The sequence below is a fragment of the Cololabis saira genome, chromosome 11 (genome assembly GCF_033807715.1).
Source record: "Cololabis saira isolate AMF1-May2022 chromosome 11, fColSai1.1, whole genome shotgun sequence".
Lineage (NCBI taxonomy): Eukaryota > Metazoa > Chordata > Actinopteri > Beloniformes > Belonidae > Cololabis > Cololabis saira.
The window spans coordinates 13,117,116-13,132,335 of record NC_084597.1 but is presented as its reverse complement, the minus strand read 5'-3'; the positions used below and the strand labels follow the sequence as shown (position 1 = coordinate 13,132,335).

The 15,220-nt window shown below is 42.9% G+C and overlaps 1 protein-coding gene, 7 non-coding genes and 1 pseudogene across 8 annotated transcripts; all 9 read right to left on the bottom strand.

Annotated features, from left to right (window-relative positions):
* Nucleotides 1-35: 35 nt before the first annotated feature.
* On the bottom strand, nucleotides 36-1,895 carry LOC133454876 (large ribosomal subunit protein eL8-like; annotated as a pseudogene).
* On the bottom strand, nucleotides 338-414 carry LOC133455809 (small nucleolar RNA SNORD36). The gene has a single exon (XR_009783735.1). It is a non-coding gene; the product is annotated as a small nucleolar RNA SNORD36 (small nucleolar RNA).
* LOC133455816 (small nucleolar RNA SNORD36) lies at nucleotides 624-696 on the bottom strand. The gene has a single exon (XR_009783742.1). It is a non-coding gene; the product is annotated as a small nucleolar RNA SNORD36 (small nucleolar RNA).
* On the bottom strand, nucleotides 1,120-1,192 carry LOC133455820 (small nucleolar RNA SNORD24). The gene has a single exon (XR_009783745.1). It is a non-coding gene; the product is annotated as a small nucleolar RNA SNORD24 (small nucleolar RNA).
* Nucleotides 1,896-1,941: 46 nt separating the features above from the next.
* On the bottom strand, nucleotides 1,942-7,093 carry LOC133454874 (large ribosomal subunit protein eL8-like). Its single transcript, XM_061733591.1, has 6 exons — nucleotides 6,842-7,093; nucleotides 3,398-3,569; nucleotides 3,065-3,214; nucleotides 2,710-2,850; nucleotides 2,372-2,451; nucleotides 1,942-2,101 (listed from the first exon to the last, which is right to left on the bottom strand). Exons 1-6 carry the CDS (start codon nucleotides 7,091-7,093, stop codon nucleotides 1,967-1,969), a joined length of 930 nt encoding a protein of 309 aa, XP_061589575.1. The 3' UTR covers nucleotides 1,942-1,966.
* LOC133455811 (small nucleolar RNA SNORD36) lies at nucleotides 2,244-2,320 on the bottom strand. Its single transcript, XR_009783737.1, has one exon. It is a non-coding gene; the product is annotated as a small nucleolar RNA SNORD36 (small nucleolar RNA).
* LOC133455813 (small nucleolar RNA SNORD36) lies at nucleotides 2,531-2,603 on the bottom strand. Its single transcript, XR_009783739.1, has one exon. It is a non-coding gene; the product is annotated as a small nucleolar RNA SNORD36 (small nucleolar RNA).
* On the bottom strand, nucleotides 2,920-2,989 carry LOC133455824 (small nucleolar RNA SNORD24). Its single transcript, XR_009783749.1, has one exon. It is a non-coding gene; the product is annotated as a small nucleolar RNA SNORD24 (small nucleolar RNA).
* On the bottom strand, nucleotides 3,289-3,361 carry LOC133455823 (small nucleolar RNA SNORD24). Its single transcript, XR_009783748.1, has one exon. It is a non-coding gene; the product is annotated as a small nucleolar RNA SNORD24 (small nucleolar RNA).
* Nucleotides 7,094-15,220: the final 8,127 nt, after the last annotated feature.

Below are 15,220 nucleotides of genomic sequence, written 5' to 3'. Positions count from 1 at the left end.
ACCGAAATATGTATTTAATTGTTAATAAAAACTCTGAACCAATACAGCTTTATGATCACACTTACGGGTTAGTCGTTGTGAAGGCAACTGAAGTGCACGTTTTTCTGTGCACCAGTTTGCCCAGTCTAGCCTTGCCCTTGACGATACAGTATGGGACACCCATCTTCCGGCACAGAGCAGGCAGGAACACAACGAGCTGAGGGGAAAAACATAAAAAAGCACAGATGGAGTTGTATGTCGTGAATCATACTGCAGCAGAAAAAAGATAATTCAAAATTAGAGTTCTATACGACCATTTTGTGGTCAGACGTGAACAAGAAACTGTTCAGTTGTGGTCTCTGCTCAGGGTTAAAAAGCTCGTATGTTTTGATCCACATGGAGGATTCAGGTGAAGAAATTCAGACATCATTGCTAGTGACCACTTTCTAGGTTCATCTCAAATCAAAAAAATTTAGCATTTTTACCTCAATTGGATCCACATCGTGGGCAACGATGACCAGCTGGGCCTTCTTGCTCTCCACCAGAGAGGTGACGGTGTTCACACCTGCAGCAAAGAACATTTTCAAATGAACTTCTCTACCAACATGCAGCACATAAGGATCTCACTTCAAATGTTGGCCACTTATGCTCAGGGTTAAAAAGCTCAAAAGAACATCATGACAGTTTCAGTTGAAGAAATTCAAGTCATCACTGCATTCAGGCCAAGTTAAATAAAGCTGTAACAGGATCATGAACCCTTTGTCCAGTTTGATACACATCAGTAACCATTATCTATAATTTGACCACTTGCTCAACACCTCACCTGCACGAAGAACAGGAGGCCTCTTGGTGGGAGTGTCTCCCTTTCCAGCAGCCTTCTGCTCAGCACGAGCGAGCAGCCTCTGCCTCTTCTCCTGCTTGGTCTCTGGCCTGTATTTGTGAACTGGTTGATTGCAGGGGGAACCTTCAGACGCTTGTAGAGGATGGAGCGTTGCCTTTGCAGGCGGATATAACGAGGCCATTTCACGAAGCGTGTTAAATCACGCTTGGGCTGAATATCCTGGCCTGTGGAGGACATAATATACATTTTTTTTAACATGCGATCATCAAACAGTAAACTCTTCCGTCCTCGTTTTAAAGTGCATCAGCGATCTTGGTGGGAAATTGTCAGCATTAGTATTAAGATAGCAAATATTCGTTTACATCATCTGCACTACTACAATCCCAGGAATAATAACTAAACACTCACCGATGCCAAAGTTCTTGGGCCTCTTCTCAAAGAGGGGGTTGACGACCTTCTTGGCCTCGTGTTTCTTGGCCACAGAAGGGGCCGGAGCCACCTTCTTCCCCTTAGCCTTCTTTCCTTTAGGCTGTGGAGTTAGGAAAAAGATATTGGAGTGATAAATACAAGGCTTTATGAACTAACCACAATTCAAGCATCATCAGGTTGTGGAATTCACTCAATAAATCTCTTAAATCATCACCATCCTTTCCAATATTCAAAAAACATTTAAAGAACGTTCTTATTGTTTCATCTTTGTAGTGTTTATTATTTAACCTGAGTTAAATTCTTTTTTGTTTTTTTTTTACTCCCCCTTGTGTAGCTTTTGTTTTGTTTTTTATTCATATATGGAAAGGATTCTATATAAGCCACCAGGCTTCTTCCTTTCCTTGCATGTTATTTCAATGTTTTTACATTTATTGTTCAATTTGTCTTATATTGCTAAAAATAAATAAACTAAATAATCAGGTAGGCCTTTGAGAACCCCCTTTGTACTGTTAAAATCTCATTCTACACCGAGGTTTAAGTAAACATTGATCAAAATGCGTCTTATTTCCAAATAGATGTCTTCAAACACACCAACTTCTTAAGTCCAAGTATGAGAACAGAGACATGACATCACCATGCGCATCATGGCGACTAAGACCGAAATATGTATTTAATTGTTAATAAAAACTCTGAACCAATACAGCTTTATGATCACACTTACGGGTTAGTCGTTGTGAAGGCAACTGAAGTGCACGTTTTTCTGTGCACCAGTTTGCCCAGTCTAGCCTTGCCCTTGACGATACAGTATGGGACACCCATCTTCCGGCACAGAGCAGGCAGGAACACAACGAGCTGAGGGGAAAAACAATAAAGCACAGATGAAGGAGTTGTATGTCGTGAATCATGCTGCAGCAGAAAAAAAATAATTTAAAATTAGAGTTCTATATGACCATTTTGTGGTCAGACGTGAACAAGAAACTGTTCAGTTGTGGTCTCTGCTCAGGGTTAAAAAGCTCGTATGTTTTGATCCACATAGAGGATTCAGGTGAAGAAATTCAGACATCATTGCTAGTGACCACTTTCTAGGTTCATCTCAAATCAAAAAAAAATTAGCATTTTTACCTCAATTGGATCCACATCGTGGGCAACGATGACCAGCTGGGCCTTCTTGCTCTCCACCAGAGAGGTGACGGTGTTCACACCTGCAGCAAAGAAGATTTTCAAATGAACTTCTCTACCAACATGCAGCACATAAGGATCTCACTTCAAATGTTGGCCACTTATGCTCAGGGTTAAAAAGCTCAAAAGAACATCAAGATAGTTTCAGGTGAAGAAATTCAAGTCATCACTGCATTCAGGCCAAGTTAAATAAAGCTGTAACGGGATCATGAACCCTTTGTCCAGCTTCATACACATCAGTAACCATTATCTATAATTTGACCACTTGCTCAACACCTCACCTGCACGAAGAACAGGAGGCCTCTTGGTGGGAGTGTCTCCCTTTCCAGCAGCCTTCTGCTCAGCACGAGCGAGCAGCCTCTGCCTCTTCTCCTGCTTGGTCTCTGGCCTGTATTTGTGGGCCAACTTGAACAGCTGGGTGGCTGAAGAGGAAAATCCTACATTAAAAACTCCACCATCGACACATGGAGCAATGCAATATTTCAATTGATTGCATCAGCGATCTTGGTAGTCAATAGTCAGCACGACTCAGATAGCAAATATTCGTTCACATCATTTGCAAAGCAGCAACAGTATCATCAAGGACCCACAATCTAACCTGGGAGCACTTCATCATGCCACCGATGTGAATCTTACCAGTCTGGCGATCCAGAGCCTGGGTGAACTGGTTGATTGCAGGGGGAACCTTCAGACGCTTGTAGAGGATGGAGCGTTGTCTTTGCAGGCGGATATAACGAGGCCATTTCACAAAGCGTGTTAAATCACGCTTGGGCTGAATATCCTGGCCTGTGGAGGACATAATATACATTTTTTTAACATTTGATCACCAAACAGTAAACTCTTCCGTCCTCGTTTTAAAGTGCATCAGCGATCTTGGTGGGAAATTGTCAGCATTAGTATTAAGATAGCAAATACTCGTTTACATCATCTGCACTACTACAATCCCAGGAATAATAACTAAACACTCACCGATGCCAAAGTTCTTGGGCCTCTTCTCAAAGAGGGGGTTGACGACCTTCTTGGCCTCATGTTTCTTGGCCACAGAAGGGGCCGGAGCCACCTTCTTCCCCTTAGCCTTCTTTCCTTTAGGCTGTGGAGTTAGGAAACAGATATTGGAGTGATAAGTATAAGGCTTTATGAACTAACCACAATTCAAGCATCATCAGGTTGTGGAATTCACTCAATAAATCAAGGATGGTGATGATTTATCTGTCTGTTTATTTTTGTCTGGATTTTAAAGCTTTACCAGAAGAGTTTGGGTTAAATGTAACTGTTCAAAATAAATTGCAATCATTAAATAGTCTAGCCGGGTATATATCTTTGTTTTAATTCTCTTCAGCATCATTGTTTCATATAAATATCAGCTGATTATTGGAAGTTCACCGTGTGTTATGTGATGGCTGTTGGATAGATCTCTAAATAGTTCTAAAAAGTAGTAATTAAACTCGTTTTTGTATTAAATCTGGGGATATCCGATTGTGTCCTGCATTTCACTGCTAAAAAGTAATAAAAAACAGAAAAAAACAGGTATTAACAGTAAAAAAAAAGGGCATTTTATAATTGGATTCATCAATATTTTTTGTAACAAGGCCCCCCACTTGTGGAATTCACTCAAATCTCTTAAATCATCACCATCCTTGCCAATATTCAAAAAACATTTAAAGAACTTTCTTATTGTTTCATCTTTGTAGTGTTTATTATTAAATCTGAGTTACATTTTATTTTGTTTTTACTCCCCCTTGTGTAGCTTGTTTTTATTCATATATGGAAAGGATTCTATATAAGCCTCCAGGCTTCTTCCTTTCCTTGCATGTTATTTCAATGTTTTTACATTTATTGTTCAATTTGTCTTAGATTGCTAAAAATAAATAAACTAAATAATCAGGTAGGCTTTTGAGAACCCCTTTGTACTGTTAAAATCTCATTCTACACCGAGGTTTAAGTAAACATTGATCAAAATGCGTCTTATTTCCAAATAGATGTCTTCAAACACACCAACTTATTGAGTCTTGAATCCAAGTATGAGAACAGACATTACCATGCAAACACACCGCTGCTCCAAATATTCAATTAAGACCTAATTGCAACCAAGTATTCACGTGAATTATTTAATGCACTTAGAAAACGTTCCTTTGATTAAAGTTATTATTAATACAGCTTCCGGCTAAAGCCAAATGCTAAGGCCCGGTAAGACAACCAGACTCACGCTGCTGTTCCCATAAATTACGTCTTTGGCTCAAGATGATCACAATTTAACACAAAGATATACCAAAACGCTACAATAATATAACAAGAAGCAAAAACGTGCCACGGAGTGTTAGCCTCCTCACACCAACTACACTTTGTACACATCAACCCAGTCATCTTCAGTCAAAAAACTAAATAAAGCCGCAATATCGACATAGAAACAAAGTAAAGGTTTAAGTGATATCATAGGTACATTTTACGGCGTCAAAACAAACAATTAGACGTAGATGGAAGCAGATGTAAGTGAAATAGTTTCCCCGTGGAGGAACGAGCCGTGCACTCACCATGAGTGTTTCAGTAACTGGAATTTTGACCTTAACCAGAATTTTGACTGCATGTAAATGTAGTCAGTGACTATCGAGCCACGGGTTGCCCTCTTCCCTCGTCCCACTCCCGTCGATATTTGTGTTGATGTTTCCTCTTTTTAGGACGAGCTGGGGTGTCTGGAGCCTCTGTAGACATCTTCACTTCACTTTTTTTTTAAAGGTACGCGCGGCGTGACGGTGCAGTCTTCTTCTTCTTCTTTAAATTTTCGGCAGACTAGGCACGGTTTAGTGCATTGCTGCCTCGCACTGGTTTCTTTACGTCATTGCAACTCTGAGCCACACTGGTCTATATTCTACAATATAGACCTGTAGATCTAAGGAAGTGAACTATCTCCTCAGCAGCCTCTCTCTGCTCCAGCCCTTTACCCAGCATATTTGGGAGAGAAAAGCTCTTAAAACCCATCCCTGATAATGCTAAAAATAGTTCCCTTCTTTGCTCAGCATAAGTTGGACAGTGCATCATTACATGCATGACAGATTCCAGTGCTCCACAACTCTGACACTTGCCGTCAGGATGCTTCCCCACCAATACTAGCCCACTTGCCAGAGCACAATGACCCAGTCTAAGCCGTGTCATCTTGATGTCATCCATTCTTTGCATGGTCACTCTTGCACTAGGCTGCACTGATGGTTGGATGTTATATAGTTTCCTCCCTCTACTATCTCCCTCCCACTCCTGTTGCCACTGACTCTGGAGTTTTTCATGAATAATGCTCCTACACTCCATCTTTCCAAGTGGCATTCCCACATCCACCTCATCTTTGCCCAAACTTTCCTTAGCTGCCTGATCTGCCCTCTCGTTTCCTTCCACCCCTACATGTGCAGGTACCCACACGAACCCAATGCTAACCCCCCTCCTCTCCAGTTTTGTTACAGTCATTAAGATTTCCCCAACAATGTCCGCTCTAGCTCTGCCCCCCTCTGCTCCCCCCAACGCCATCACGGCCGACATAGAGTCAGTGCACAGCACTACATGCTCCAACCCCCCTTCCTCCACCCACCTCAGTGCCCACAATAATGCTACCAGCTCTGCAGTAAAAATAGAAATCCCATCTGGTAGCCTCCTGTTTTGGCAGATGTGGACATGAGGGACGAACATTCCAAATCCCACTTTTTTCGTGTGTGGGTCCCTTGAACCATCTGTGTAGATTTTAATATATCCACTCCACCTACACTCAAGGTGTCTCTCCACCCCTTCCACCACATTTCCAATCTTCCCCTCACGTACAATTTCTCTCACCGTCATGTCCACATCTGCCTCGGCCCACAACCACCGCGGGACAGACGGCCAGCATATCGTGGGTGCTATACACACTCCCCCTAATCCCAGCTCCTTTACATAGTCCCTAACGGACTCCATATAACTGCCCCTATTGAGCCTTGTCTGCCCCTCCTCAAACTCCCAACACTCATCCAGTAAATCCTTTGATGGGAGAGCTGATAAAAACCCCTTCAACTTAACCCAATAGTTAAGTGCTAATTTGTTTCGCCGCAGTCTCAGAGGGGCCTCCCCTGTCTCCACCAGCAGTGCAGAGGTCGGCGTCGTCCGGAATGCACCTGTGCATACTCTCAGGGCTCTAGCTTGCACCACATCCAGTTTAGCCAGTGTTGTCTTAGCCGCCGACCCATATGCTAGACATCCGTAATCAAATATTGATCTCACCATGGCCCTGTAGATCATCAGGATTTGGCTCCTGTCTGCTCCCCAATTACAGCCAGTTAGGCATCTCATGATATTAATGACCTTCTCACACCTAACACCCATTTTTTCCACATGTACTCTATATGTCAGCCTCTCATCCATCCATACCCCTAAAAACTTAAAGACCTTAACCCTCACCAGTTGTTCTCCATAAAGCCCAAGCCCCAGCCTGCCAACAGTCTTTTTCCTGCCAAATATCACATAATTGGATTTAGCTACTGACAGCCTGAAGCCCCACTTGTCCGCCCAACCCTGCACCTTGTCCAGAGCTCTCTGCATCTCTCTCATCAAGTACTCGATGTTGCGCCCCCTCTTCCACACTGCTCCGTCATCCGCAAATAGGGATCTACCAAAGCCTTCTCCCACGTCATCAAACATGTCATTCACCATTATATTAAACAGTACAGGGCTAATCACACTCCCCTGCGGAGTACCATTATCCACTGTGACAATATCCGACAGGCTTCCTCCCACCCTCACCTGTATTGTACGGCCTGCCAAAAATTCCCTGATCCAGTTTAGCATCCTTCCTCGTATCCCTGCATCATACAATTTAACTACCAAACCCTCCTTCCACTGCATATCATATGCTCTCTCTATATCCAAAAACACAGCAACCACCACCTCCTTATTCACCAGCGCTTTCTTTATATCTTTGTCTAGCCCAAGAACTGCGTCCATAGTTCCCCGCCCTAGCCTAAACCCGCTCTGGTGTGGGGCAAAATAGCCTCGCTGTTCTAGACAGTGTATCAACCGATCAGTAACCATCCTTAAGTGACGGTGCAGTTCTTCTTCTTCTCAAGTTATATTGTTCTTCTTCTTCAATGGTGTTTATTGGCGGTTGGCAAACCAACTTGAAGGCGCATTACCGCCACCTACTGGACTGGAGTGTGGAACGTTAGACTAAAGTCTCAAATGGCCAAGACTGCCTGTACTTTCTATAGTAATACACCAGGGGGCAGCAAAGAGAACTGATCAGAAACTGTTATCATACGTCAGATAATCAAGGTTACACCAGAGCCAAACACTTAATAAAGAAACACTTTGGTAATAAAATGAAGATTGGAGCAGAATACATACAAAAAGCTTTAAGTTGGCCAACAATAAAAGCAGAGGATGTTGGCTCCCTTCAATCTTTTTTGCTGTTCTTGAGAGGATGCTGTAATAGGATGACAAGTTGCTTGTGTTTTATTTTATACACATTTGTCAAAGCTGCAAAGGTCTGTGCTCGGTCTCCTTCCTTCACTGTTATTCTGTAACGCCACCCCTGGCAACATGCTGGCACGTAGGGATTAACTGTTGCAGCTGTTGTGGTGCGTAAAACAAGGGCACCCATCCTGCAGTCCCCTTAGTTCTCAGAGAGAGGAATTACGCAGAGATCTGGAATGAAAAGGTGTGCAACTTGCTGACACAAGTAGGGGAAAACAAACAGGCATTACTGCTCAATTAATTCAACAACAGCATGCAACATCTCTTCCACCAAGAGAGAAATACCAATATTTGACGGTAACCCTCTGGATCATTTATCATGGCATTTGAACAAGGGATGGAAAGTAAAGTCTCAACTGGCCAAGACTGCTCAGGGCTGTACGCTTACTTTTTTGAATGGTAGCACTGGTGCTAGCAAGTTAAAAATTTTAGTAGCACAAATAAAAATTTACTAGCACACCCGGGTGGACATTTAGTAGGGGTGTAACGATACACTAATCTCACGATACGGTACGATACACGATACTGAGGTCACGATAACGATCCGATATTATAGCAGTATTTTTTTAACAACCTTGAATGAGGAACATATGACTGGAAAAAATGGTCTTTTATTTGAAAGACACAAAATACAAAACAATGCTGTGCGTTTGCCCTATTGTTACAGTTTGTAATGCATTATAACTGTTTAAGTTTTAAAGAGAAAGCCAGGCCAACCATTTTCCACAAACTGAACTAAAAGTAAATGTCAGGTTTGCATTATGCATCTTCAGTTTCATACAATAAAAATATTTAGCCACAAACTGAATAGTTTCTCTCATGTATGATTTGACTTTTTTCTTTTCCAGAAATTTAACAACTAAAATTAAATAAATAAATAAAAGTAAATAAATACATACAATTTTACATAATAAAAAAAAGATTGATTCATGCTCACCTTATAAGTGTAAGAGGAGATTTATTTTTGTTAAGAAGGTTATTTTGGTAATTCAGGGTTCATTATGTTATAAATATATTCTTTATATTCTGATGTAAATCAGGGACTATAATGACACTAGTCAGTTTATCTGTAGTTGTTAATATGTTTTAGATTGGGCGGAGTGATACAGCACTAGCTGCTGTGTTGATGTTCTAAAATCCTACGCTGTTGAGCGGACAGTAAAGTACTCTCAAACTCAGCAGAAGTTTCCCCGTGTTTATCCTACTCACGACCCGAAAAAGGTTTAATTTAATAAGGTAAGGCTTAACTCTACACCAGACTTAAAAGTTCAGAGCTCAAAACCCCGCTAGAGTCCCGTGATCGGGACCGCAAAAAGGTACTACTTTCTTCTGAGCGGAGTAAGATTTTGGTCCGCTTGTCGAGGCGCAGTCGCCACGCGCGGTCGGATCATGGATGTATTAATAGTATTAATAACCTTTCCACACGGCGCCCCGGCCATATGGTCGCGAAAATACGGTATTTATTTATGAAATGTCAGAATGGGTAATTTTTTGGACGACACCCCAGGGTTCCTGCCACACCCGGGTTGAGAAAGGCTGGTCTATTGATTTTCACACTTTTTTTAACATGACCCCAGCGCAACTCACTCGCACAAATGCGAGTGGATACATATTTCTCTTCGCACCGGATGATTTTTATTCGCAAATGCGATGAAAACTGTCGCACTGTACAGCCCTGCTGCTTGTACTATCTAGAGCAATACACTAGGGGGCAGCAAAGAGAACTGATCAGAAGCTGTTATCATGTTTCAGATAATCAAGGCTACACCAGAGCCAAACACTTAATACAGGACCAAAGAACAAGCAATGTTTGTGCAACTCAGGCCTCAAATGAAAATGATAATATTGGAAACATAATTCAGCAACAAACAGGCATTACTGCTCAATTAATTCAACAATAGCATGCAAACTCTCTTCCACCAATAGAAATATCAATATATGATGGTAACCCTCCAGTATGGATCATTTATCATGGCATTTGAACAAGGGATTGAAAGTAAAGGTTTTTTTGCACTGTTTTTCTTTTCCCGTACTGCACTACATTTTTATTTTTCATTCCAATGTTTATACTGTTTATATTATGTATTTATATATTTTTTACTTTGTTTATTCTTTCCCTGTATGTGTATGTTAAGTGTACTGCTGCTGCACAGAGTGAATTTCCCCATTTAGGGAGAAATAAAGGATAATCTTATCTTATTTTATCTTATTTTAAAGTCTCAAATGGCCAAGACTGCCTGTACTTTCTATAGCAATACACTAGGGGGCAGCAAAGAGAACTGATCAGAAGCTGTTATCATGTGTCAGATAATCAAGGCTACACCAGAGCCAAACATTTAATGAAGAAACACATTGGTAATGAAATGAAGATTGGAACAGGATACATACTGTTCTTGAGAGGATGCTGTTATAGGATTGCAAGCTTGCAGTATAAGCTCCTTGAAATCAGGCCTAAAAACATTACTGTTTACTGAAGCATACGCTTAAATTAATAACTTACCTGCTATACTCTACTGCCCTTACTTTTTAACAACTTGTGCTTTTTATTATTTTACCTCTATTCTTATCATTTTATTTCATTTGATTTGTTATTTACTGTTTAATTGTGTCATCCTGCTTTTAATGTTGATGTAAAGCACTTTGAATTACCTTGTGCGATACAAATAAACTTGTCTTTCGTTGCCTAAGCTCCTGGGGATGAAACTTCCATACAAGTTAAGGGAAAGATGGAGAGCAGCTGCTTGTGACTTACAGGACAGACGTGGATGTAGGACATTGTTTGCTGATTTTGTCAACTTTTTGGAGCAACAAGTGAAGGTTCTCTCTGATCCATTCTTTGGAAACATCCAGGACATGCAGGGTGCTAACACGAAAGGAAAGATTTTCTCAGAATCTATGCCTAGAAACCAAAATCTTGCAACTGTGGCTGCAGTCATCACCTCAGCAGATATCAAAGCTACAGAATCACTGATCTGCCATGCCTCCACTTTATCAAGAAGCAAGATTGCATTGTGTTGCATATGCACAGGTGATCACAAAATGGAAAAAATTGTGAACAACTTAAGAACACAACTCATCATGAGAGACTTGATCTGATAAAGCAGAGAGGTATTTGCGTTGGCTGTTTAAATCTTCGTCATCTCAGCAAGAATTGCAATGGCCGTATAACATGCAATAAATGCAACTCAAAGCATCCAATCATAATTCATATCACAACCAAGCTCAAATCATGTGAAGAACAACCAACAAAAAACCCTGTTGTCCCTCAGCAGACCTGTGCTCACACTGGGGCCGGTAAGCAAGAATGTGTACTTTCAATTGTACCAGTGCAGATAAAGGCCAAGAATGAGAGAAGTTGCTTGTGTTTTATTTTATACACATTTGTCACAGCTGCAAAGGTCTGTGGTCGGACTCCTTCCTTCACTGTTATTCTGTAACGCCACCCCTGGAAACATGCTGGCACGTAGGGAATAACTGTTGCAGCGATTATGGTGCATATGGAAATGCAAGAACTCGGAGTGTTAATAGGAGGTGACAATTACTGGAAAGTTGTGTCTGGGAAATTAAACTCTCTGAACAACTGGTTGCAGTAGAGAGTAAATTTGACTGGCATATTTACACCCACTCGGTGCACGTACCAAGGAAAGCAAACATGCACAAACACAAATGACAAACTTTACTCCACTGCAGCAAGTGCATTCTTCTCAAACACCAATGAGAGGCGATATAACCTCCTTTAATTCACACCAGTACCAAAGAACAAGCAATGTTTGTGCAACTCAGACTTTAAACGAAAATGGTAATATTGGAAACATCATTCAGCAACAAAAAGGCATATAGCTCAATTAATTCAACAAGAGTATGCAACATCTCTTCCACCAAAAGAGAAATACCAAGACTTGACGGTAACCCTCTGGATCATTTATCATGTCATTTGAACAAGGGATGAAAAGTAAAGTCTCAAATGGCCAAGACTGCCTGTACTATCTAGAGTAATACACTAGGGGGCAGCAAAGAGAACTGATCAGAAGCTGTTATCATGTGTCAGATAATCAAGGCTACACCAGAGCCAAACACTTAATACAGGACCAAAGAACAAGCAATGTTTGTGCAACTCAGGCCTCAAATGAAAATGATAATATTGGAAACATCATTCAGCAACAAACAGGCATTACTGCTAAATTAATTCAACAACAGCATGCAACATCTCTTCCACCAACAGAAATACCAGTATTTGATGGTAACCCTCCAGTATGGATCATTTATCATGGCATTTGAACAAGGGATTGAAAGTAAAGGGTTTTTTTGCACTGTTTTTCTTTCTTTTCCCGTACTGCACTACTTTTTTATTTTTCATTCAATGTTTATACTATTTATATTTTGTAATTATATATGTTTTACCTTGTTTACCCTTTCCCTGCATGTGTGTGTTACGTGTACTGCTGCTGCACAGAGTGAATTTCCCCATTTAGGGAGAAATAAAGGATAATCTTATCTTATTTTATCTTATCTTAAAGTCTCAAATGGCCAAGACTGCCTGTACTTTCTATAGAAATACACCAGGGGGCAGCAAAGAGAACTGATCAGAAGCTGTTATCGTATGTCAGATAATCAAGGCTACACCAAAGCCAAACACTTAATAAAGAAACACTTTGGTAATGAAATGAAGATTGGAACAGAATACATGCAAAAAGCTTTAAGTTGGCCAACAATAAAAGCAGAGGATGTTGGCTCCCTTCAATCTTTTTTACTGTTATTGAGAGAATGCTGTAATAGGATGACAAGCTTGCAGTATAAGCTCCTTGAAATCAGACCTAAAAACATTACTGTTTACTGAAGCGTACACTTAAATTAAATACTTATCTGCTGTACTCTACTGCCCTTACTTTTTAACAACTTGTGCTTTTTATTATTTTACCTCTATTCTTATCATTTTATTTCATTTTATTTGTTATTTACTGTTTAATTGTGTCTTGCCACTTTTAATGTTGATGTAAAGCACTTTGAATTACCTTGTGCGATACAAATAAACTTGTCTTGCCTTGCCTAAATTCTGGTGATGAAACTTCCATACAAGTTAAGGGAAAGATGGAGAGCAGCTGCTTGTGACTTACAGGACAGACGTGGATGTAGGGCATTGTTCGCTGATTTTGTCAACTTTTTGGAGCAACAAGTGAAGGTTCTCTCTGATCCATTCTTTGGAAACATCCAGGACATGCAGGCTGCTAACACGAAAGGAAAGGTTTTCTCAAAATCTATGCCTAGAAACCAAAATCTTGATAAAGTGTAGGCATGGCAGATCAGTGATTCTGATTCTAAATTTGACTGGCATATTTACACCCACTCGGTGCACGTGCCAAGGAAAGCAAACCTGCACAAACACAAATGACAAACTTTACTCCACTGCAGCAAGTGCAATCTTCTTAAACACCAATGAGAGGTGATGTAACCTCCTTTAATTCACAACAGGACCAAAGAACAAGCAATGTTTGTGCAACTCAGACATCAAATGAAAATGATAATATTGGAAACATCATTCAGCAACAAATAGGCATTACTTGAAGCTAAACCAGCGAGTTTCAGGAGCAGGACCACGCCTCAACCACGCCTCTTCCGGCACCATGCCTCTCCGGCATACCTTCAAATACTAACCTAACCCTCAGTTCCTCTTCGCTCTCGTTCTCTGCACCAGAGCCGCAAGCACGTCAAACGCTACCACTCGTATCTCGAAGATTTTTCTTACCTTTCAGGCATGGATCTCGTGTCGCTGTCGCCATCGGACGACGACCTGTTTTCAGGGGATCTCCAGCAAGTTTCGGAGGAGGAAAACTCTTCAGCCGCCGCCGTGCCCGAAACACCGCTCTCCCGAGCCCGACAGCCGCCCAGGAAGCCGGCAAACCGGCCAAGCTCCGTCTCCTCAGCGGTCCACATCCCGCCCGGTTCATCTCTCCTGAACATCCGGGATTACTGCAGCTCACCGTCTCCTAGCCCAGCTCCGTCATTGGAGAGAAGAGGACGCGGACAATCCCGATCAGCCCATAGCCGTCGTCGCAGGTCCCCGACTCCTTCTCCTACGAGGTTAACCCAAGCCCCTCGCCATCGACCCGACGATACAGGCTGTGCAACCCGCCGGAGGTCCCAGCGTCACCACGCTCCAGCGAGAAACCTCGACGGCCGGCCTTCTGCAAACATCTCGGACTGGACCATCGCCACCCTCCAAAAAACAGCCATCGGAACAAGTAACACAGGTCAATCACCTACTTCAGCAGGAGCACACAGCCTCATCATTCCTGGACCTTCCACCTCCCATCCGGATTTCCACCCACACCAGCAGTCTCCTCCCTCCTTCCTCAAGGTGCCTTGCACCGGGATGCCAGCGCCCCCCGCTGCCCACCTCCAGCAACTACAGCAGCTAGATCCGGCCGGGGTTTCTGGCACCGGGATGCCGGCGCCCCCCGCTGCCCACCTCCAGCACCTAGCCCACCTCCAGCACCTACAACAGCTAACTTCAGCCGGGGTTACTAGCACCGGGATGCCAGCGCCCCCCACTGTCCACCTCCAGCAATTACAGCAGCTAGATCCGGCCGGGGTTTCTGGCACCGGGATGCCAGCGCCCCCCTCAGCCCACCTCCAGCACCTAGCCCACCTCCAGAACCTACAACAGCTAACTTCGGCCAGGGTTGCTAGCACCGGGATGCTAGCACCCCCTGCCATGCCCTTTCAGCAGCCTCAACTGCCAGCGGTAGAAGGGGCTCTCGGCACCGGATTGCCAGGATCCTCTGCCTCCCAGCTCCATCAGTCCCAGCAGGTTACCTCGGTTGGAGCCACCGGCATCGGGATGTTGGTACCCGGCCTCCCTCCCACCGCATTTCAACCCAGTTTCCTTCCTCAACCCGTTCCGGCCCCGCAGGCAACTACTCATTTCACCCTGTCCACAGCTAATCCCGCCGTCCGTCATCCCAACGCTTTCGCTTCCCGCCCTTCTCCAGTTCCGGCCAACCTGCGCAAACAAATCATAGAGGGTAACTACATTAATCTCGCACTCCTCCTCATGCCTTCCCTCCACCAACCACCTGCAGACAGACATCTTCAAGACCATGAAGGGTGCCTCCACCCGAAAGGAAAGTCATCCACCTGTTCAAAAGAGCTCACACCGACCGAGGTTGCATACGCTTTCTCTCTTTACAGAGATGTCATGTGTTCCATCTTTCCTTCACGTCACCAGGAACTGGACGACTACTTATCCAGCATCCTCAATCTGGCCCTCCGCTTCGGAGGCAACGGCTTTTATCTATACCACATCCACTT